The 22,127-nt window shown below is 45.6% G+C and overlaps 1 protein-coding gene and 1 long non-coding RNA gene across 5 annotated transcripts in view; one reads left to right on the plus strand and one right to left on the minus strand.

The window, feature by feature from the left end:
* The window catches only part of PDPR (pyruvate dehydrogenase phosphatase regulatory subunit), a 77,446-nt gene that overhangs the window by 32,998 nt on the left and 22,321 nt on the right, over nucleotides 1–22,127 (plus strand). For all 4 annotated transcript variants that reach the window (XM_074968322.1, XM_074968323.1, XM_074968324.1 and 1 more), the window contains 4 exons: nucleotides 12,080–12,272; nucleotides 14,623–14,747; nucleotides 19,739–19,894; nucleotides 19,992–20,125. In XM_074968322.1, the coding sequence (XP_074824423.1) occupies nucleotides 12,080–12,272; nucleotides 14,623–14,747; nucleotides 19,739–19,894; nucleotides 19,992–20,125 (608 nt within the window). The remainder of the gene's footprint in view (nucleotides 1–12,079; nucleotides 12,273–14,622; nucleotides 14,748–19,738; nucleotides 19,895–19,991; nucleotides 20,126–22,127) is intronic.
* On the minus strand, nucleotides 3,235–9,536 carry LOC141996756 (uncharacterized). Its single transcript, XR_012641598.1, has 3 exons — nucleotides 9,373–9,536; nucleotides 4,168–4,254; nucleotides 3,235–3,473 (listed from the first exon to the last, which is right to left on the minus strand). It is a non-coding gene; the product is annotated as an uncharacterized LOC141996756 (long non-coding RNA).

A 22,127-nucleotide genomic window follows, 5' to 3' on the forward strand; every position in this document is an offset into this window, starting at 1 on the left:
TATTGAGAATATTTGCAAGAAAATCAGCTGGAGATAGTGCTTGTCCCATTTGTTTTTTTTGGTGCTTGTAATTTAACTCTGTTGTTGTGGAGGGCAACAAAAATGATTAGGGGGCTGGAGCACATGACTTATGAGGAGAGGCTGAGGGAACTGGGATTGTTTAGTCTGCAGATGAAAAGAATGAGGGGGGATTTGATAGCTGCTTTCAGCTGCCTGAAGGGGGTTCCAAAGAGGATGGATCTAGACTGTTCTCAGTGGTAGCAGATGACAGAACAAGGAGTGATGGTCTCAAGTTGCAGTGGGGGAGGTTTAGCTTGGATATTAGGAAAATCTTTTTCACTAGGAGGTTGTGAAGCACTGGAATGCGTTCCCTGGGGAGGTGGTGGAATCTCCTTCCTTAGGGGTTTTTAAGGTCAGGCTTGACAAAGCCCTGGCTGGGATGATTTAGTTGGGGATTGGTCCTGCTTTGAGCAAGAGGTTGGACTAGATGACCTCCTGAGGTCCCTTCCAACCCTGATATTCTATGATTGCATATTTCTCTTTTTAAGATCTCACTCAGTTCCTTCCAAATTTCAACAGCGTCAGCCATAAAACAGCTATTTCCCTGCGTTTTGTTCAAGGCGACAAAAATAGGCTTCCAGATACTCAGCGTATGTTCAACCTTTCTCTTAAGCCTATTGTTGGAAACTTTGGCTGTGACAGTGCCATCTATTTTTTTCACGCTTTTGTTCACAAACTGTCATCAGATTAGGTTAGTTCTTGATCTAGTGCTCAAAACAGACCAGTACTGAGTTTCATTGCATGACTTGTGGGAGAGTGAGCTTGATTTCTCCTACTTTTTTCAGAGCAGTAGCTGCAAAGTGGTTGTTATGGAAGTATTTTGCAATTTCAACAACATTAGCCTTTATTTCTGGAACACTGAAGTCTTTGGCTAAGAGATGCATCAAATGAGCACTGCAACCGTATGTTATTAGCTTGGGACTCTCTTCTAAATAATTTCTTCTCATCTTGGATACATTTGCAGCATTGTCTGTGACCAAGCTGTGTACTAGACATTTGAATTTTTTTTTCAGTTTGTTATAGCTTTTGTTTCTGCTACTTGTAAGTATTCTGCTGTGTGTGCATTTTGTGATGTATCAGTTGTTGTTCGAGAGGTGTCCCTGTGGGTGCTCCACTGTAGGTGTTGGTGCGCCCTTGCGCCATTGTTTGGAGACTTTTACAGCAGTACCTGTATCAGCTGCGCGTGCGCGGAGCCTGCCTCACATACCAGTCTTGTCTTAATAGTGTGCATGCGCGGCCAAACTCCTCAGTTCCTTCTCTACCATCCCCTGCCGGCGTTGGACCTACAGCAGACTCGTTAAAACTTTTTCTCTTACCCATTCTACATCCTTTCCCCCCTTGGTTTAGCGCTCTAGTTACTAGATAAGTTCATCCCTCAAAAAAAAAAAAAAAAAATTTCCCCCTTGTTCCTCTCAGCCTCCAGCCGACGCTAATATGCCTGGCTCCCCAGGATTTAAGCAGTGCACTATGTGCAGGGACATCTTGGATGGTCACTCCCAGTGTATAAAGTGCCTGGGGGAGTCCCTCATTCTTCAGAAATGTGCCCATTGTTCCAAATTAAAATATAGGGCAAGTAAAGATTACTGAAAATGATTCTTGGGCAGGAGTCACTCGGACCTGCTTCTTACCCAGGTACGGGCTCCTCAGTGAACCGGAGCCCTCCCGCCTCCAAAAAGGACAAAAGAGAAAACGCCCGCCTCCCTCACCCAGAAGGGAAACATTGCAAGCAAAAAGGTTGCTGAGCAGATCTTTTTCTTCTGTGCAGACCTTCTCTTGGCTCAGCACCTTGGGTGCGCCGGGTTCCTCCAGCATCGTGCTAATCCTGCCTCTGGCTGCAGCGACAGCACAAGCTCCTGGTGCCGAGGCTTCAGGCTTCCAGTTGCCTGCCTCTCTCATGGCACCGTTCGGCACTGCAGTGGACACGGTGCCAGCACAGAGGATCTTCCCAGAACAGACTCGGGCTGCTCTTACCTTCCCGGTACCACCAACCTCAGCGCATGCATTGAGCGCTACGGTGCAGAGAACGTCGGTGCTGAACAACCCTCCAGCGCCGCAGGCGCTCCTAACAGAGGGTTTATTCACACAGGCTCTCCGGCATCGCAGTTCATTCATGCACCGGACCTACAGGTGTCACCTAATCTACAGTCTCATCTACTTGACACGTATCTTTTTTTTTCCGGACATTCGCATGCAGTCCGGACAGCTGTCTCCTCCTATATCTCACTTTTCTAGTGGTGAGGAAGCCATAGTGCAGGGAGACTTTTCATCATACCAGTTCTCCCAGTCACAGACCCAAATCAGCACTGGTCACACAAAATCTAGGTCTTCGTTCATCAAAGACCTCCCTCCCTGGTATACAAACCCATGGATGGCACCACCTATGTCCTTCCCCGGTCAGTGGCAATACTGAGGTCCGTGGGCACCATATAAGCGATTCCACTATGATAACCAAGATGCCAGAAATAGGAGCAATGCCACCTCGCCACCACCAGTGCATACGGCTACGAATGAGACACAACAACAAGCTGTTACTCCACACTTCGATGAACACATTACACATGCTTCCCCCAACCGTTCTGGAGCCCGTATCCACACAGGATGAGGCTATACTGCCTGCCCCACCAACACGGTCGGATGATTTCTTAAAATTTCAAGACCTCTTCAAAAGAGTCGCCAACGAGTTGAGGATTAATCTGGAGGAAGTTTCTGAAAATCAGCATGAGATGACTGATCTCCTGCAACCTACCTCCATATCCAAGATTGCCTTACCTATAAATTTAGCCATAATGGATCCTGCCAAAGCCATATGGCAGACTACTAGCATACTTACCTGTAAGCGAGCTGACCGGAAATATTTTATTCCTTCCAAAGGGTCTGAGTTCCTTTTTACTCACCCAGCGTCAACCTCATTGGTGGTAGAGGCAGCTAACCAAAAGAACAAACACCAGTTTCCCAGGTCTACCCCAACTGTTAAAGACAGTAAAAAGCTGGACCTGCTTGATCGTAAAGCGTATGCTTCGTCCACATTACAATTCTGGATATCTAATTATTCATCCGCTCTGGCAAAATATGACCACAAAAACTATGAGAAGCTCATGGACTTTATTGATGACATTCCAGAGAGCAAAAAAAAATCAGTTTAAAGCCATAGTCTCTGAGGGACAAATCCTCTCCAGTACCGCACTACAACCTGCGCTTGATGTTGCTAATACAGCTACAAGATCCACTGCTACAGCAGTTACGATGCATCGAGCTTCATGGCTGTCGTCATCGTCGTCTTTTCTTCATGCAGTTCAGAATACCAACAAAGATCTCCCTTTTGATGGTGGAAAACTATTTGCCAGTAACACCAGTGATGTGCTTCGCTCCGTGAAGGACTCGAGAGCGACATTACGATCTCTGTATCCAAACCCCTACAAATAGGAGGAGACAATATAGATACCAACCTAATCAATGTCCACCCGACATATACTCAACAAAGTCATAGACCATATGAACAACATCATTGCTGTACCAATTCATTGGCTCCATGTCAACCCCCTCCCACTAATAAGCAAATTTGAAGATGTGGTCGAGAGTATAGAAAACATCATCCCTACTTCAGTGCCCATTCCCTTCCTATCTTTGCCCCTCACCCTGTCCCTTTTCAGGGACCCCTTTCACGAACAACTGCTCCATCAAGAGATGCATCACCTCCTCCAATTAGGAGCAGTAGAATTAGTGACCGACCAACACAGAGGAAAAGGGTTCTACTCCCATTACTTTTAACAGAAAAGCAAACTGGGGGATGGCAACCCATTCTCGACCTCAGATGCCTCAACAAATTCATTATTTAAAAAAAAAAATAAAAAAAAAATTGACTCTTGCAACCATAATTCCAGCACTGAAGCAGGGAGATTGGTTTTCAGCCCTTGACCTGCAGGGTGCTTACGTTCATGGACCATACATGCTGCCCATAGACGTTTTATTCGCTTTGTTCTGGGCTCACAACACTACCAGTACAGGGTCCTACCTTTTGGCCTCTCGACTGCGCCTCATGTATTTTTCAAATTCCTTGCAGTTGTAACAGCTCATCTCAGAAGGTAGGGAATCATAATTTTTACTTACCTCGACGACTACCTTTTCAAAGCCAGGACCCTCCAAGAAACCGTTCAGTCCACAGAACGGACAGTCCAATGTTTCCATGCTCTTGGCCTGCGAATGAACAAAGAAAATCTACACTCACTCCCATCCCACAACAGGAGTTCATAGGAGCACATTTCGACTCACGCAAAAGAATAGCATCTCTCCCACTCCACCTGCTCAACATCATCAACCTTTTGGTTGCCAAGCTGTACAACAGTCCACAGGTGACTGCACGAGATTGCCTACAACTCCTAGGCCACATGGCCTCTTGCACTTTTGTAGTCAGGAATGCTCGCCTCTTCATCAGGTGTTTTCCAAAGTTGTATGACCACTTCCTGCAGACGGAATGTCCATGGTCTGAACAACCTTTTATACATACCTCCCAGAGTCAAGGACTCCCTCCACTAGTGGACATTGCCTCACAATCTTTGCTCCGGGGTCCCCTTTCTACAGGACGTCCTGCCGGTTATCATAATTACGGACGCATCCCTTACAGGATAGGGAGCACGCATGCCCCAGTACACTGCCCAGGGCTTTCGTCTCCTGCCGAGACGTCCCTTCACATCAATGTCTAGAACTCTGAATGATACGCAATGCCAGCCTCCATTTTCTCCCCTTCATACAAAGCCAACATAGAATCATAGAATATCAGGGTTGGAAGGGAGCTCAGGAGGTCATCTAGTCCAACCCCCTGCTCAAAGCAGGGCTAATCCCCAATTAAATCATCACAGCCAGGGCTTTGTCAAGCCTGACCTTAAAAATATCTAAGGAAGGAGATTTGACCACCTCCCTAGGTAATGCATTCCAGTGTTTCACCACCCTCCTAGTGAAAAAGGTTTTCCTAATATCCAACCTAAACCTCCCCCACTGCAACTTGAGACCATTACTCCTTGTCCTGTCATCTGCTACCACTGAGAACAGTCTAGATCCATCCTCTTTGGAACCCCCTTTCAGGTAGTTGAAAGCAGCTATCAAATCCCCCCTCATTCTTCTCTTCTGCAGACTAAACAATCCCAGTTCCCTCAGCCTCTCCTCATAAGTCATGTGTTCCAGACCCCTAATCATTTTTGTTGCCCTTCGCTGGACTCTCTCCAATTTATCCACATCCTTCTTGTAGTGTGGGGCCCAAAACTGGACACAGTACTCCGGATGAGGCCTCACCAATGTCGAATAGAGGGGAACGATCACATCCCTCGATCTGCTTGCTGTGCCCCTACTTATACATCCCAAAATGCCATTGGCCTTCTTGGCAACAAGGGCACACTGTTGACTCATATCCAGCTTCTCGTCCACTGTCACCCCTCGGTCCTTTTCTGCAGAACTGCTGCCGAGCCATTCGGTCCCTAGTCTGTAGCGGTGCATTGTGTTCTTCCGTCCTAAATGCAGTACTCTGCACTTGTGCTTGTTGAACCTCATCAGATTTCTTTTGGCCCAATCCTCTAATTTGTCTAGGGCCCTCTGTATCCTATCCCTACCCTCCAGCGTATCTACCTCTCCTCCCAGTTTAGTGTCATCTGCAAACTTGCTGAGGGTGCAATCCACACCATCCTCCAGATCATTTATGAAGATATTGAACAAAACCGGCCCCAGGACCGACCCTTGGGGCACTCCACTTGAGACCGGCTGCCAACTAGACATGGAGCCATTGATCACTACCCATTGAGCCCGACAATCTAGCCAACTTTCTATCCACCTTATAGTGCATTCATCCAGCCCATACTTCTTTAACTTGCTGACAAGAATACTGTGGGAGACCGTGTCAAAAGCTTTGCTAAAGTCAAGAAACAATACATCCACTGCTTTCCCTTCATCCACAGAACCAGTAATCTCATCATAGAAGGCGATTAGGTTAGTCAGGCATGACCTTCCCTTGGTGAATCCATGCTGACTGTTCCTGATCACTTTCCTCTCGTGTAAGTGCTTCAGGATAGATTCCTTGAGGACCTGCTCCATGATTTTTCCGGGGACTGAGGTGATAGAATATCAGGGTTGGAAGGGACCTCAGGAGGTCATCTAGTCCAGCCCCCTGCTCAAAGCAGGAACAATCCCCAACTAAATCATCCCAGCCAGGGCTTTGTCAAGCCTGACCTTAAAAATATCTAAGGAAGGAGATTCCACCACCTCCCTAGGTAACGCATTCCAGTGTTTCACCACCCTCCTAGTGATAAACTTTTTCCTAATATCCAACCTAAACCTCCCCCACTGCAACTTTCTATCCACCTTCACCTCCACTTTCTGTCCATTCATCCAGCCCATACTTCTTGAACTTGCGGGCAAGAAATCTGTGGGAGACCGTGTCAAAAGCTTTGCTAAAGTCAAGGAACAACACGTCCACCGCTTTCCCCTCATCCGCAGAGCCAGTTATCTCATCATAAAATATGACTGACAACATTGCCTGCATGTTCTATGTAAACAGGCAAGGGCGGGGGGTGATCCCACTCCCTTTCTACTGAAACGATGGAACTGGTGTCTCAGACACAATGTCTGAATATCAGCTGCATACTTACCTGGCTCTCTCAATACCACTGCAGATGACCTCAGCAGAAGATTTCTCATAGACCACGAGTGGGAACTAAACAAGGATATAGTACTAGACATATTCCACACAGGGGGATACGCAACTGCAGCAAAGGAGAAATGCCCAAGATTTTGTTCTAGAGCGGAACTAGGCAAACACTCCACGGGGGATGCGTTCATGTTCCCATGGAACACCAACCTAATGTATGCATTTCCCCGATACCACTCATACACAAAGTACTGATAAAAATACGAACGGACCAAGCCAGGGTCATAATGATCACCCCCACATGGCCCAGACAGGCATGTACCCTTTCTTTGCCAAGATGGCGCTTTCCGCACCCATCCCATTACTGTTCCGCCCGAATCTCTTGTCCCAACAACGCGGTCTACTACTCCACCCCAATTTAACCATGTTATACCTCAAGGTTTGGCTCCTTCATGGTTCTCTCATGCCGAGCTAACTTGCTCGGAGCAATGTACTCCTTCATAGCACAGCAAATTCTACATGCACCACCTACCTTCGTAACTGGACAATATTTACACACTGGTGGGCTGCTACAGAAACCGCTCCTTTTTTCCGCGCCTCTCCCGCTAATCCTTGACTATCTGTTAGAGATTAAACTCTGTGGACTCTCCTTGAGTTCCATCAAAGTCCACTTGGCCGCAATTACAATGTTCCGTGATGCCACTAACAATAGGCCTATCTTTGCTCACCCCATTACTAAGCGATTCCTTAAGGGACCCCAAGCCCTATACCCAGACATCAAACCGCCTAATCCACCTTGGAACCGTCTCCTAGTCTTAACATGCCTAACCCAAAAACCATTTGAACCATTAGCCACATGTTCCCTCCATCTCTCTATGAAAACTGTGTTTCTAGTAGCAATTACCTCTGCGAGACGCTCAGGAGAAATTGCAGCACTCATGGCAGATCCGCAATACACCATATTTTTTAAGCACAAAGTCTCCCGACGCCTACCCCCAGAATTCTTTCCATGTCAATGAGCCTATCCATCTCCCTACCTTTTTCAATAATCACATGCAAATTCCTTTGAATCTACGATGCACACTTTTGGCATGTGCAGAGCTTTCTCCTTCTACTTGGACAGGACTAAAACCTTTAGGCATTCCAACAAGCTATTCATCCCCACTGCAGAATGCTCTAAGGGCTTATCTATCTCTAACCACAGACTTTCCAACTGGATCTTGAGTTGCATTTGTCTCTGCTCTCAATTACAGAACGTGACTCCCCCTACTTTTATCAGGACTCACTCCACCAGATACGTGGCAGCCTCAGTGGCCTTTCTACGTAATGTCACCCTTAAGGACGTTTCCAGAGCTGCCATTTGGGCTTCTGAAAATACGTTTGCAAAACATTATGCTCTTACGCAGGGACCCATCACCAGTACACGCGTGGGCAGAGCTGTTCTGTCTACTGCATTCCTTCCAGATCCAAAGTCCCTACCTCCTTGAGAGAGACTGCTTTTCAGTCACCGACAGTGGAGCACCCACAGGGATGCCTCTCGAAGAAGAAGAGGAGGTTACTCACCTGTGCAGTAACTGACGTTCTTCGAGATGAGTGTCCCTGTGGATGCTCCACTTCCCACCCTCCTCCCCTCTACTTCGGAGCTGGGGCGGCCTCCGTTGTAGAGAAGGAACCGAGGAGTTTGGCTGCGCATGCGCACTATTAAGACAAGACTGGGATGTGAGGCAGGCTCCGCGCATGCGCGGCCGATACGGGTACTGCTGTAAAAATCTCCGAACAACGGCACAAGGGCGCACCAACACCTACAGCGGAGCACCCACAGGGACACTCCTCTCGAACGTCAGTTACTGCACAGGCGAGTAACCTCCTCTTTCTGTCTGGAAGATGTTTCCTTCTTCTGCTGTCACACAAGCACATACAACAGGATCGTTGTGGACATTGCTCCACCCATCAAGACTCAGGTTAACAATTTCACCCTCTAGGTCTTTTGCACGCTGCTCAATTTCTCTTTCATACACTTTATCCAGCAATTTGCGTGCGACATCTGCTCTGTTGGGTGGACTGTATCCTGGTCTTAATGACTGAACCATATTAATGAAGTGTGGGTTCTCAATCATACGCAAAGGAGAGTTTGTTGCATAAACAAACCAGGCAATTTTTTCATCAGTTGCCTCTTTTTGTAATCTGCTGGTTCTTATCACAAACTTATCTATGGTTGTTTCTGGGTGATGGAGATTTTTTCTTTTTCTTTTTGCTACAGGTGATATACTGTGGCTATGTGACATACATGATGTGACTGAAACATTATCATTGGCAGATAACTCTGAAACTATAGAAAATGATGGTGATCTTGAAGGTGGATAGTCTTCAGAATCCTGTATGTTGAGAATGGATTCTATTAAACAAAATAAATCAATGCAGTTATTTAATTATTATTACCATACTGCTCATTTAGTATTCTTCATTGCATTCGCTGACACTCAGTACTACTTTAAAGGTGAAGTTGTAAAAGGAAAATCTGCCTATTTCAGCTATTTATTTTTTATCACAGCTGCATCTAAAATGATAGTACCATAGAGTAACAACTATATTTTTTGCTCAGCCATGAGAATTCAAGAATAGTCCAGAAGGAAGACAGGCAGTCCTTAAGAAAGAAGTATGAAATAAAAAAGTTTACCAACCTGAAGATCCTGCATGTTCAGACATGTTCCTTTCATCATCTTCAACGCAGCTTCATCCTGAGAAGGAACACTTCTCATGATGTTGTTTCATTCGGGCAACCAAGCCTTGCATTTCTTTGTTGCACTGTTTGCATTTTGCACGCATGCTTGTCACCCACAGGAACTTCATTAAAATAGAGGAACTTCATTAAAATATTCTCAAACTGGGTCTCTCTTACGGCCTGCTGCCATTGTAGGTTTTCCCTTCTAGTGAGAGAATGATATGGTAGATCTCAAATCAATGAAGGCTACACGAGAAAGACCTTAAGACTTCTGGAATATGCTGCTCAAACAGTTTCACTTTTGTTTCTACTGCCTGTCCCTCCCTTTTCACATTTATCTCCAGACTACTTCTCCTTGTCCAGATCTATTCCACCCCAACAATCTTCTGTTCACTGAATTTTTTGAAACTTTGCACTTTTAGAGAGAGGTAAGGGTTTGCCTGTGTACACAAATTTGCAGAGGGACAATAGGGTTGAGGTCTGTTATTTCTCACCTCTATATATTATTTATTTAAAAACATTTTTGCTGTTAACAAGCATGTTATCTCTGGAGACACAAATCCACAATTTGAGAACTGCAAAACTAAGCATCTCTGATGGTATCTTCTAGACTGAGCACTGAGTCCCATTGGGTAGATAGAAAGATTAACCTAAATAATCTATACAGAAGCCCCTGGAACCCCATAAAATTGGGTCCCTAATCCATGAACTATTGGAACTCATTTACAAAACTTTTCTTAAACATTACATGAATATATTGTCTCATACTATAGAATTAGAATTTATAATCCCTGTTCCATGATGAGATAGTTTTAATTAAGATACATTATAGCTCAAAGATACCTTTAGCAAGGTTTTTTCCTCAAAAAGCATTTTATGAAAAAAATGATTTTTTAAAAATTATTTTTTTAAAAAATCATTGATTTTTATCCACCCTGGTATACAGTCCTTACGTGGGCAGGGCTCCCACAGCAGCACAACAGAGGGCTCAACGGGAAGGCAGTGCTGCCTACAAGGGAGACTGTGCTGTGGATTTGCTAGAACTCTTATATGTCCTTTCTTAAGAGGCAGGGGAGGTTGGGCACTTTAATAAGTGGGTTCAGTTGTCAATTTGTGGGGCAATTAGTATGAGAATCCCACTCCCATCAATTGCAGTTGCCTCGTATGTGCATTGCTGGAAATCACCATTAGCCTTCAGCATGTCCGTTCACATACTTCAGTTTGTATCAAGTATAGGGCAGAAGAGCACTGTGCAAACCTCCCCAAAGCATTTGATCTTAAAGCTACAGCACCACCTGCTTCTCCACTTACAGGCTCCCTGTTCAGCACCAGTAACCTGCCATGCACTCCTCATACTCCAGTCCTGCATCTCTTTTGAACAGGGACTGCCAGGTGCACCTAATTTTATGATACCTTTTATGTGGACAAAGTATAGCATGGCTGCTCCTGGATTCCTCCCACCCAGTGGGGTGGGGTGTTGGATTGTTTTTCCCCAGATGTACTGGCTTGTATTTTCCCAAGTTGAATCTCATTTTTATTTTCTGTCCATAATTTTAACTAGAGGGTTGCAATTCTGTCTTCTCCCTTCCCTGCTGAACAATTAAATCTTCCACTGCTTTTACTGACCCTACCTCAGGACCTCCTCCACGAGAGCCTAACCTCCTGCTGTAGAGTTCTTCCTTTGTTGTGTCTTGTCTTAGCATGCTTTCCCTCACTGCTTCCCTTCCCCAGGGACTCTGGCATCTTCCCCTAGGGATCTCCTTGTACCTTGTAGGCCTTAGCTCAGGGCTTCTCCCACAGGAGCCTATGCTGCTCCCTGTGGGTTCTCCTATCTGTCAGAGAGTCCTACCGTCTCTGCAGTCACAGTGTCCATCTCTTTCCCCCAAAGAATTCTTCATTGTGTTGTCTTTTCCTAACTGTTTCACAGCTTGGATCACAAATTATTCTTCATTTGTCATATGACAGTCACGTGGGCAGAGGGGGGCTTGCTTGCTGCTGGGTCACAGGCAAGGCTGCGCCTGGCTTGCTTTAAAGGGTCCACCAGCCTTTGACACCGCTGTTCTAGATATCTTATAAGACCAGAGCTGACACCGGCTGCTCTGAGACCCCTCTCTAGAGAAATTCAGAACCCCATACTCACTCTGGAATCCTCATGTGCATGGGGAGTGGGCATAAAAGCTTTATTTCTGTTCAGACATTTTTAAGGGAACATGAAACTTGACCATTTGAGTGCTTGCAGCTGCTGAATTTTGAGCAAAGGAAGGTGAGAGATTTTAAATAAAATACCTTGCGGAGGGAAACCCTGAACCAAAAAAAAATTGAAATGAGATAATTTGCTTTATGGGGCTAGCCAGTTCTTCATACCCCCAGAAGGGTTCTCTTTAAGGGTTGATCCATTTTAATTAGCCTGAGAAGGCAAGCTCTGCTAGGTTTCCTGCCCTTCTGCTGATCTACACCTGTGGTAGTTTACAGAAAATGTCCAGTTTGTCCCATGGATGCACTGAGACATGGAAGATACTGCTGTCTGTTAAGATCATATAGCTTACTGTTTGTCTGTCTTGGTGTAAATGGACTGGTTTGTGTGTCTGGTTTTGGGATGGAGGAGGAGTGGTTGAAGTGTCTGTAGACTAAAGGATTAAATTGTATTGTTTTGTTTTGGTGACTAGAGCCGCTGCTGAGTTCTCTTCTGCGGAGGATGCCGAGGTTGGAGGCTTTGGAGATCATGCAGTTAGTGAACTGCCCAGAGTCCTTCACTCCAGATATGCGGTGCATCATGGGAGAGTCGCCCACGGTACAGGGCTACTTCGTCCTGGCTGGAATGAACTCGGCTGGCACCTCTTTCGGTGGAGGAGCAGGCAAGTAAGTGGCTCACCAGCAATGTTCCCTCTAATTTTTTATATCCATGTGTGGAATGAATTACACCTCTACCCAGATATAACGCTGTCCTCGGGAGCCAAAAAATCTTACTTATAGGTGAAACCACGTTATATCAAACTTGCTTTGATCCACAGGAGCGTGCGGCCCTGCCCCCCCGGAGTGCCGCTTTACTGCCTTATATCCGAATTCGTGTTATATCGGGTCACGTTATATCAGGGTAGAGGTGAATGTTATGTGCACCAATATGGAAGTGACGTGTGATGGGGGTGGGACCCAGGGGTTCGGAGTGTGTGTGGGAGCTCAGGGCTGTGGCAGAGGGTTGGGGTGCGGACTCCAGCTGGGGGTGCGGGATATGGGGTGGGGCCGGGGATGAGGAGTTTGGTGTGCAGACTGCCTCTGGGCTGGGGCCGGAGGACTCCCCCCCCAGCCCTGTCCCCACTGGCGGCAGCCCCTGGAGAGAGGCGCTTCTCCCCAACAGCAGCCCTGCACACCCCCAACTTCCTCCCCTCCCCGTCTACCTCGCTTCTCTCCCTGGCCTGCATGGCCCTTTATAGCCTGCTGCGCAGCTTAGAGGGAACTTAGCTCACCGGTATAGTGCAAGAGGCACAGTGTGTTTTTGTGTACCACAAGACAACATGCAGAATTTGACCATGTAAAACTGTTTGTCAATTATGGGAGCCTGAGCTTAGTCAAGAAAGCAGCCTGGGTTATGAAAGAGCACTGCATTTGAGAGGGTGAAAAGCATATTGCGTTTTCTCTGATTTCCTTCTCTGTGGGGGTTTCTGACTAATCAGGTTGTTGGCTTTCCCTGCGCATCTTCTTTGGGCTCCACATGTCAAGGACCAACAGCTTACTGAAGACTGATGAGGCTCCTTGCAGGGTCCACCAGTCCTGTTCCTTTTCCCAGCTGGCAGAAGTAAATGCTGAGCACAGCACAGCTCATCTTGTCCCCTGTGCACAGGCTGGGTGCATTGCCTCTGTGGTGCTGCCACAAGAGGGGGGAAACTCCTAAATCCTGGACCTGCAGGCCAGCCTCTCTCAGGCCAGATTGTTCAGGTGACTCTCAGAGTTAATTTTCACTAAAAATGCAGGCAATAAAGTACTCTGTACTATAAATACTAATGTCAGTTAAATGTTGGTGAAAGGTTCTGGGGTTCACTGCCCTAGAGACTCATGTATATATTTCCCAAACAAACTTCCCCCACACTTCCTTCTGCCAGCATCCTAGGGTTGTGATGACTCCCTGATAGGTTAGACTCTCACACAAATCCAGGAACTTTGACAGAATTGTACAAATCACATCCAGGAAAAAAGGCTGCATTTAAAATGGCTGCTGCCCCTCACCCTGGTTTGCCCTCACCCAGTCTCTCCTATTGTGGTTCCATCTTGGCACCCTGATCTGGCCCAGCATCCTCTGCCCCCACCCATTGCCTTCCGTTAGTCAGGATCCTTCCTATCATCCGAGCCCCAGAGCGACCTCTGTTTTTTCCCCCTTCTTCTGTGATGGCTATTGGTACCTAGATTTAGTATCCGTTTGGTTCTGATAGCCATTAGTTGTCAAATGATTCACCAAAAAAAGGGAATCCTCCATTTTTCTTGGTCATAAGGTCCATAGCACCATTACAGGAAGATCTGCAGGCTATTTCAGTTTTTGGGTCAGAACCAGACCTGTCCATTTGTCCGTTCAAGCTGTCTGTCTTGACATTGCATTAACATAGCTTTCTCCGTAGATTTTCTGATGACCCCTTTGCTATTGTCTCTGCCAGCCAAATGTGTTGAACTGTTCTGCTTTAGTTTGGGCTGCTCTCTCTTTCTTTCTTTTAGCTTTCTGTCATTCTGACTTGACAGGGGTCTGGAGTACACCCTCCAGGCCTAGCTTAGTCATTGCCGGAGGTGTTGCCAAATGTAACCTCCAACTTGACAGGCACCTTCTGCTAAGGTGTAAGCCTGCACCAGGTACTGGAAATAACAAAGATTAAGCATACTTCAACCCTCCCTGCTTTGTGTATCCTAAGGATGTAGCATAATGCTAGCAGTCTGATGCTCTGTGGTTTCACTTGCAGTGTCCTCAGCTTCCATTGCTCTGTGTGGTAAATTTCATTGCAGTGGGAAGTTAATAATTCGATTATCTGGTGGCTGGTTTTGTTTTAGATTGAAATCTCCCAGCGCCCGTTGGTTTCTGTATTATTGTAACCATCTTTTTCAAAGCCTCTGCTGATTGCACGAAATCCTGGTGCCCAAATTCCCTTTACTCCTTGACTTAAGAGCTAGACTCTTGCTCATAGTGCTTCAGTTAACATCCAAATCCTCCTTGGTTTCTGCTTTCAACCAGGTACCTGGCTGAGTGGATGGTAAATGGTTGCCCATCAGAAAATGTTTGGCCACTGGACCTGAAGCGCTTTGGTGCCCTTCAGAGCAGTCGCACCTTCCTCCGTCACCGCGTCATGGAAGTAATGCGTAAGTAACCTTCCAGTGTACTCTCTATTCTAGTTTAGATAGGTTCTTATACTGCGCTTATCACCGTAGTACCCAAACATCTGCCACTGGTGAACTGAGCAACATGACTAACATCTGTCAAGTGTTGTTCTCTTATCCTCTTCCCCCGGGGGAGAAATGTTTTTCAGGGGAGTGTCTTGTTTTGTTGGGGTTTTAGGTTTGTGAAAATATATATATTCATGTTGCACTGTATTTATGTTAGAGAAGGCAAGATCGAAGAAATGCACCTTTCCTTTGGCGTGGAAGGTGGTGAGGTTGTGATGACTCTGTCTAGCATTCACAGAGGTGTGTAGGACTCTGTTGTCTCTGCTGAACCTTTTCTTCTCCCAGCACTGAACTGCAGTCATTCTGAGGGCCACTTTCTCCTTTCTGGCCCTCTGGGTGGCCATGCAGCCTTTGCCCAATAGGAGAGAGCACCTGCTTTCCTCACAGATAGTTGGTAGCACTCCGCTAATCTGTTCCAGAGAGATGCTCCTATACTGGTGCTACAGACACCTTTGTACTTGTCTGCTCACCCAACACCATTCAGACCTTGTGGTTTTGATCCTGGTTAACACATCTTCTGCATGTGAGTCCCGTGCACGGCCGGCTAGGACTCCAATAGAATAAAGGCAGTGCAGAATGGTGGATTATCTGTAACTCTAAGTCTTTAAATCAAGACTTAGAATTTATGGGTCTATTACAGGAGTGGGTGGGAGAAGTTCTGTAGCCTGCGATGTGCAGGAGGTTAGACTAGATGAGCCTGATGGTCCCTTCTGGCCATAAAGTCTGAGTCTGTGAAAGTTTCCACCTAAAAGCATTGTGTTATCCCAAGCATCCTGATAGTTTGTGTCAGTATAATGTGAAAATGCAAATTTAGGAATATTGAGTCTAATGATCTTTTATCAATTGTAAAGGTTTTAGAGACACGCTCCACTGTCAAGGGCAAAATGGCTCAGCGTGCTGCTGCTGTGTGTATTTCCCCTCATGCCACCGTTTCTAATCAGTTGAGGCCCATAATCTTGTATATTAAGTGCCTTGTAGGGTGAGGCCCATCATTATGTGTTTCTTCCTATCACTGGGTAATCTTGCGTGAAACAAAACTGAGCTTCAATGAAGAGTGGCTTTAGATGCACCCAGGAGTAGTAAAGAATTGGCTGAGCAGCTCTCTAAACTATTAATATTAATTTTTAACAAATCTTGGGACACTGTGTAAGTCCCAGAGAAGTGGAATAAAGCTAATGTTGTGCCAGAATTTTAAAATAAGGGCAAATGAGATGACTTGGGTAACTATAGGCTGGGTATCCTGATGACATTCCCAAGCAAAATCATGGAAAAGCTGATATGGGATGCAATCAGTAAAAGATTAAAGGATGGTAGCATAATTAATGCCAGTCAGCATGGTTCTATGGAAAATAGGTCTTGTCAAACTAACTTGATATCCTCTTTTGATGAGATTACAAATTGGATTAATAAAGTTAACTGTGTTGACATAAAATACGTAGACTTCCTGTAAGGTATTTAATTTAGTCCCACATGACATTGGTTTTGTGTAGTTTTGGGGACTATTTAGAAAAGCTGGACGTGCGCAAGTCCATGGGGCCGGACGAGTTGCATCCGAGAGTGCTAAAGGAATTGGCGGCTGTGATTGCACAGCCATTGGCCATTATCTTTGAAAACTCGTGGCGAACGGGGGAAGTCCCGGATGACTGGAAAAAGGCTAATGTAGTGCCAATCTTTAAAAAAGGGAAGGAGGAGGATCCTGGGAACTACAGGCCAGTCAGCCTCACCTCAGTCCCTGGAAAAATCATGGAGCAGGTCCTCAAAGAATCAATTCTGAAGCACTTACAAGAGAGGAAAGTGATCAGGAACAGTCAGCATGGATTCACCAAGGGAAGGTCATGCCTGACTAACCTAATCGCCTTCTATGATGAGATTACTGGTTCTGTGGATGAAGGGAAAGCAGTGGATGTATTGTTTCTTGACTTTAGCAAAGCTTTTGACACGGTCTCCCACAGTATTCTTGTCAGCAAGTTAAAGAAGTATGGGCTGGATGAATGCACTATAAGGTGGGTAGAAAGTTGGCTAGATTGTCGGGCTCAACGGGTAGTGATCAATGGCTCCATGTCTAGTTGGCAGCCGGTGTCAAGTGGAGTGCTCCAGGGGTCGGTCCTGGGGCTGGTTTTATTCCATATCTTCATAAATGATCTGGAGGATGGTGTGGATTGCACTCTCAGCAAATTTGCGGATGATGCTAAACTGGGAGGAGTGGTAGATACGCTGGAGGGGAGGGATAGGATACAGAGGGACCTAGACAAATTGGAGGATTGGGCCAAAAGAAATCTGATGAGGTTCAATAAGGATAAGTGCAGGGTCCTGCACTTAGGACGGAAGAACACAATGCACCGCTACAGACTAGGGACCGAATGGCTAGGCAGCAGTTCTGCGGAAAAGGACCTAGGGGTGACAGTGGACGAGAAGCTGGATATGAGTCAGCAGTGTGCCCTTGTTGCCAGGAAGGCCAATGGCATTTTGGGATGTATAAGTTGGGGCATAGCGAGCAGATCGAGGGACGTTATCGTTCCCCTCTATTCGATATTGGTGAGGCCTCATCTGGAGTACTGTGTCCAGTTTTGGGCCCCACACTACAAGAAGGATGTGGATAAATTGGAGAGAGTCCAGCGAAGGGCAACAAAAATGATTAGGGGTCTGGAACACATGACTTATGAGGAGAGGCTGAGGGAACTGGGATTGTTTAGTCTGCAGAAGAGAAGAATGAGGGGGGATTTGATAGCTGCTTTCAACTACCTGAGAGGTGGTTCCAGAGAGGATGGTTCTAGACTATTCTCAGTGGTAGAAGAGGACAGGACAAGGAGTAATGGTCTCAAGTTGCAGTGGGGGAGGTTTAGGTTGGATATTAGGAAAAACTTTTTCACTGTGAGGGTGGTGAAACACTGGAATGCGTTACCTAGGGAGGTGGTAGAATCTCCTTCTTTGGAAGTTTTTAAGGTCAGGCTTGACAAAGCCCTGGCTGGGATGATTTAATTGGGGATTGGTCCTGCTTTGAGCAGGGGGTTGGACTAGATGACCTCCTGAGGTCCCTTCCAACCCTAATATTCTATGATTGTAGTGGTACTTTTTTTTTTAAATGTAGTTCATATTACATTGATCAAAAACAACTGATAGACCTCAAGAAGTAACTGTAAATGGGGAATCATAGTCCTTTGGGGGTATTTCTAATGATTCCAGTGAGGATATGTTCTTAGCCCAATGCTATTCAATATTTTTTCAACAATCTGGAGGAAAATCTAAAATCATCGCTGATAAAAGTTGCAATGACACAAAAATTGGTGGAGTGGTAAATAATGACGGGGTCATTTATACCGACTGATCAGGATTGCTTGGTAAATTCGGCTCATCTGAACATGGTGCATTTTAATGCAGCCAAATACAAGGTCATACTTCTAGAAATAAACACATTTACAAGATGAGTGACAATGTCCTGTAATGTCCTGACTGAAAAAGATGTAGAGGTAATGGTAGATAACCAATTGAACATGAGCTCACAGTGTGATGCTGTAGCGAAGAGGGTGAATGTAATCTCGTATTTATAAGCAGGGAATATCAAATAGGAGTAGGGAGGTTGTATTACCTCTGTTTACAGCATTAGTGAGGCCACTCTTGGAATATGTTGTCTAGTTCTGGTGCCCACACTTGAAAAAGGATGTTAAAAAATTGGAAAGGGTTCAGAATAGAGCAACAAGAATGCTTCGAGGTCTGGAAAGAGACTTACGAGATTACGACAAGAGACTTAAGAAGCTCAATCTATTTAGTTTATCCAAAAGTTGGTTAAGAGGTGACTTGATCACAGTCTGTAAGGGCCTAAATGGGAGAGACATTTCTGACAGTAGAGTGCTCTTTAATTAAGCAGGCCATGGTAGGAAGCTGAAGCTGGACAAATTCAGACTAGAAACAAGATGCAAACTTTTGGCGGTGAGGATAATTAGTCTTTGGGACAACTTACACAGAGATGTGGTGGATTCTCCATCACTTGTAATATTTAAATCTAGACTGGATGTCTTTCTTAACTTCTGAGCTACAGCATATCTTTATGGGCTTGATGCAGAAATTATGGGCAGAGGTTCTACGGCCTGTGTTATGCAAGAGATCAGACTAGATGATCACAGTGGTTCCTTCTGCTGTTTAAAATCTATGACACATGCACCCAGCTGCCATGGCATAGGATTTGGGGGCAGGCTGGTGAGAGAAGGCTAGATATGGCTCCAGATATATGTAATCCAGCCACCCATTGGTAATAGTGGAGTAAGGCTGCTCCATAATCTAGAACTAAAGTGTTTTGTGTTATAACCAGCAAACAACAATCAGAACCTAGAAATAAAAACAACAAAGGAGTGCTTGTGGCACCTTAGAGATGAACAAATTTATTTGGGCATAAGCTTTCGTGGGCTAAAACCCATTTCATCAGATACATGCCATGGAAAATACAGTAGGCAGATATATATACACAGTACATGAAAAGATGGGAGTTGCCTTACCAAGTTGGGGGTGTCAGTGCTAACAAGACAATTCAATTAATAGTTAAGTCTTTTTAGCAATTTTATGAATCCTTTTCCTGCTCCTCCTCATCTCAGCTTCTGTACTGCATCGAACTTACCAGTGTCCTTTGAAGAGCTGACATTTGAATGACAGCACTTCAGAAGTGACATACTTGATATAATGGGACAGCATTGAAAAGTGAAGTTTGATACCATAAGGAGCAGCAAACAGCTGAATACCAGAATTCTTTCTTCAGCTATGATTTTGCTACCTTATAAACTCTCTAGAAGTACTGCAGAATGGGTACATTTTAACTGTTAGAAAGGAATAGTTGTGAGGAAGGGCAGTCTTTATCAGGAAGCTGGGCTGAAGTGTCAGCAAGTTAGCTGATATTTGGCCACCCTTGACCATTACAGCCCTGATCTATGATCTGAAGGTTCCCCGTTGGGACTTCCAGACTGGCAGGCAGTTGCGTACTTCCCCTCTGTATGATCGCCTGGATGCCCAGGGAGCCAGATGGATGGAAAAGCATGGATTCGAGAGACCCAAGTACTTTGTCCCACCAGGGAAAGGTGAGATCATATTCTCCTCTGCATAGAGCATTCCTGTTGATTTAATGTGCATTGCAGTCAGCTTATGAATTGTTCTCTTGATTCTTGCCTTCCATAGATCTGTTGGCATTGGATCAGAGCAAGACCTTCTACAAACCAGATTGGTTTGACATTGTGGGGTCAGAGGTCAAGTGCTGTAAGGAGGCTGTGTGTGTAATTGACATGTCATCTTTTACCAAGTTTGAAATAAGTGTAAGTACCTCAGGGGTGACAAAGGGACAAACTGGCAAATGCTGTTTATTGTGGGCTGTTCGCTGCTTTCTTAAAATGCTGAATCATAGAATATCAAGGTTGGAAGGGACGTCAGGAGGTCATCTAGTCCAACTCCCCCTGCTCAAAGCATGACCAACACCAACTAAATCATCCCAACCATGGTTTCGTCAAGCCTGACCTTAAAAACCTCTAAGGAAGGAGATTCCACCACCTCCGTAGGTAACCCATTCCAGTGCTTCACCACCCTCCTAATGAAAAAGTTTTTTTCCTAACATCCAACTTAAACCTTCCCCACTACAACTTGAGACTATTACTCCTTGTTCTATCCTCTTTGGAACCCCCTTTCAGGTCGTTGAAAGCAGCTATCAAATCCCTCCTCATTCTTCTCTTCTGGAGACTAAATAATCCCAGTTCCCTCAGCCTCTCCTCATAAATCATGTACTCCAGCCCCCTAATCATTTTTGTTGCCCTCCACTGGACTCTTTCCAATTTTTCCACATCCTTCTTGCAGTGTGGGGCCCAAAACTGGACACAGTACTCCAGATGAGGCCTCACCAGTGCCGAATAGAGGGGAATGATCACGTCCCTCGATCTGCTGGCAATGCTCCTCCTTATGCAGCCCAAAATGCCATTAGCCTTCTTGGCAACAAGGACACACTGTTGACTCGTATCCAGCTTCTTGTCCACTGTAACCTCTAGATCCTTTTGTGCAGAACTGCTGCCTAGCCACTTGGTCCCTAGTCTGTAGCGGTGCATGGGATTCTTCCTTCTTAAGTGCAGGACTCTGCACTTGTCCTTGTTGAACCTCATCAGATTTCTTTTAGCCCAATTCTCTAATTTGTCTAGGTCCCTCTGTATACTATCCCTACCCTCCAGGATATCTATCACTCCTCTGGGTTTAGTGTCATCTGCAAACTTGCTGAGGGTGCAATCCATGCTATCCTCCAGATTATTAATGAAGCTATTGAACAAAACAGGCCCCAGGACCTACCCTTGGGGCACTCCTCTTGATACCGGCTGCCAACTAGACATGGAGCCATTGATCACTACATTGATCGGCCCCATGGACTTGTGCTTGTCCAGCTTTCTAAATAGTCTTGAAGCACTTCTTTCTCCACAGAAGGCTGGTCACCTCCTCCCTACACTGTGCTGCCCAGTGCAGTAGTCTGGAAGCTGACCTTGTTCGTGAAGACAGAGGCGAAAAAAGCATTGAGTACATTAGCTTTTTCCACATCCTCTGTCACTAGGTTGCCTCCTTCATTCAGTAAGGGGCCCACACTTTCCTTGACTTTCTTCTTGTTGCTAACATACCTGTAGAAACCCTTCTTGTTACTCTTGATATCCCTTGCTAGTTGCAACTCCAAGTGTGATTTGGCCTTCGTGATTTCACTCCTGCATGTCTGAGCAATATTTTTATACTCCTCCCTGGTCATTTGTCTAATCTTGCACTTCTTGTAAGCTGCTTTTTTGTGTTTAAGATCAGCAAGGATTTCACTGTTAAGCCAAGCTGGTCGCCTGCCATATTTACTATTCTTTCTGCACATGGGGATAGTTTGTTCCTGCAACCTCAATAAGGATTCTTTAAAATACAGCCAGCTCTCCTGGATTCCTTTCCACCTCATGTTGTTCTCCAGGTGATCCTGCCCATCAGTTCCCTGAGGGAGTCAAAGTCTGCTTTTCTGAAGTTCAGGGTCTGTATTCTGCTGTTCTCCTTTCTTCCTTGTGTCAGAATCCTGAACTCAACCATCTCATGGTCACTGCCTCTCAGGTTCCCATCCACTTTTGCTTCCCCTACTAATTCTTCCCTGTTTGTGAGCAGCAGGTCGAGAAGAGCTCTGCCCCAGTTGGTTCCTCCAGCACTTGCACCAGGAAATTGTCCCCTACACTTTCCAAAAACTTCCTGGATTGTCTGTGCACCACTGTATTGCTCTCCCAGCAGATATCAGGGTGATTGAAGTCTCCCACGAGAACCAGGGCTTGT

The sequence above is a fragment of the Natator depressus genome, chromosome 12 (genome assembly GCF_965152275.1).
Source record: "Natator depressus isolate rNatDep1 chromosome 12, rNatDep2.hap1, whole genome shotgun sequence".
Taxonomy (NCBI): Eukaryota; Metazoa; Chordata; order Testudines; family Cheloniidae; genus Natator; species Natator depressus.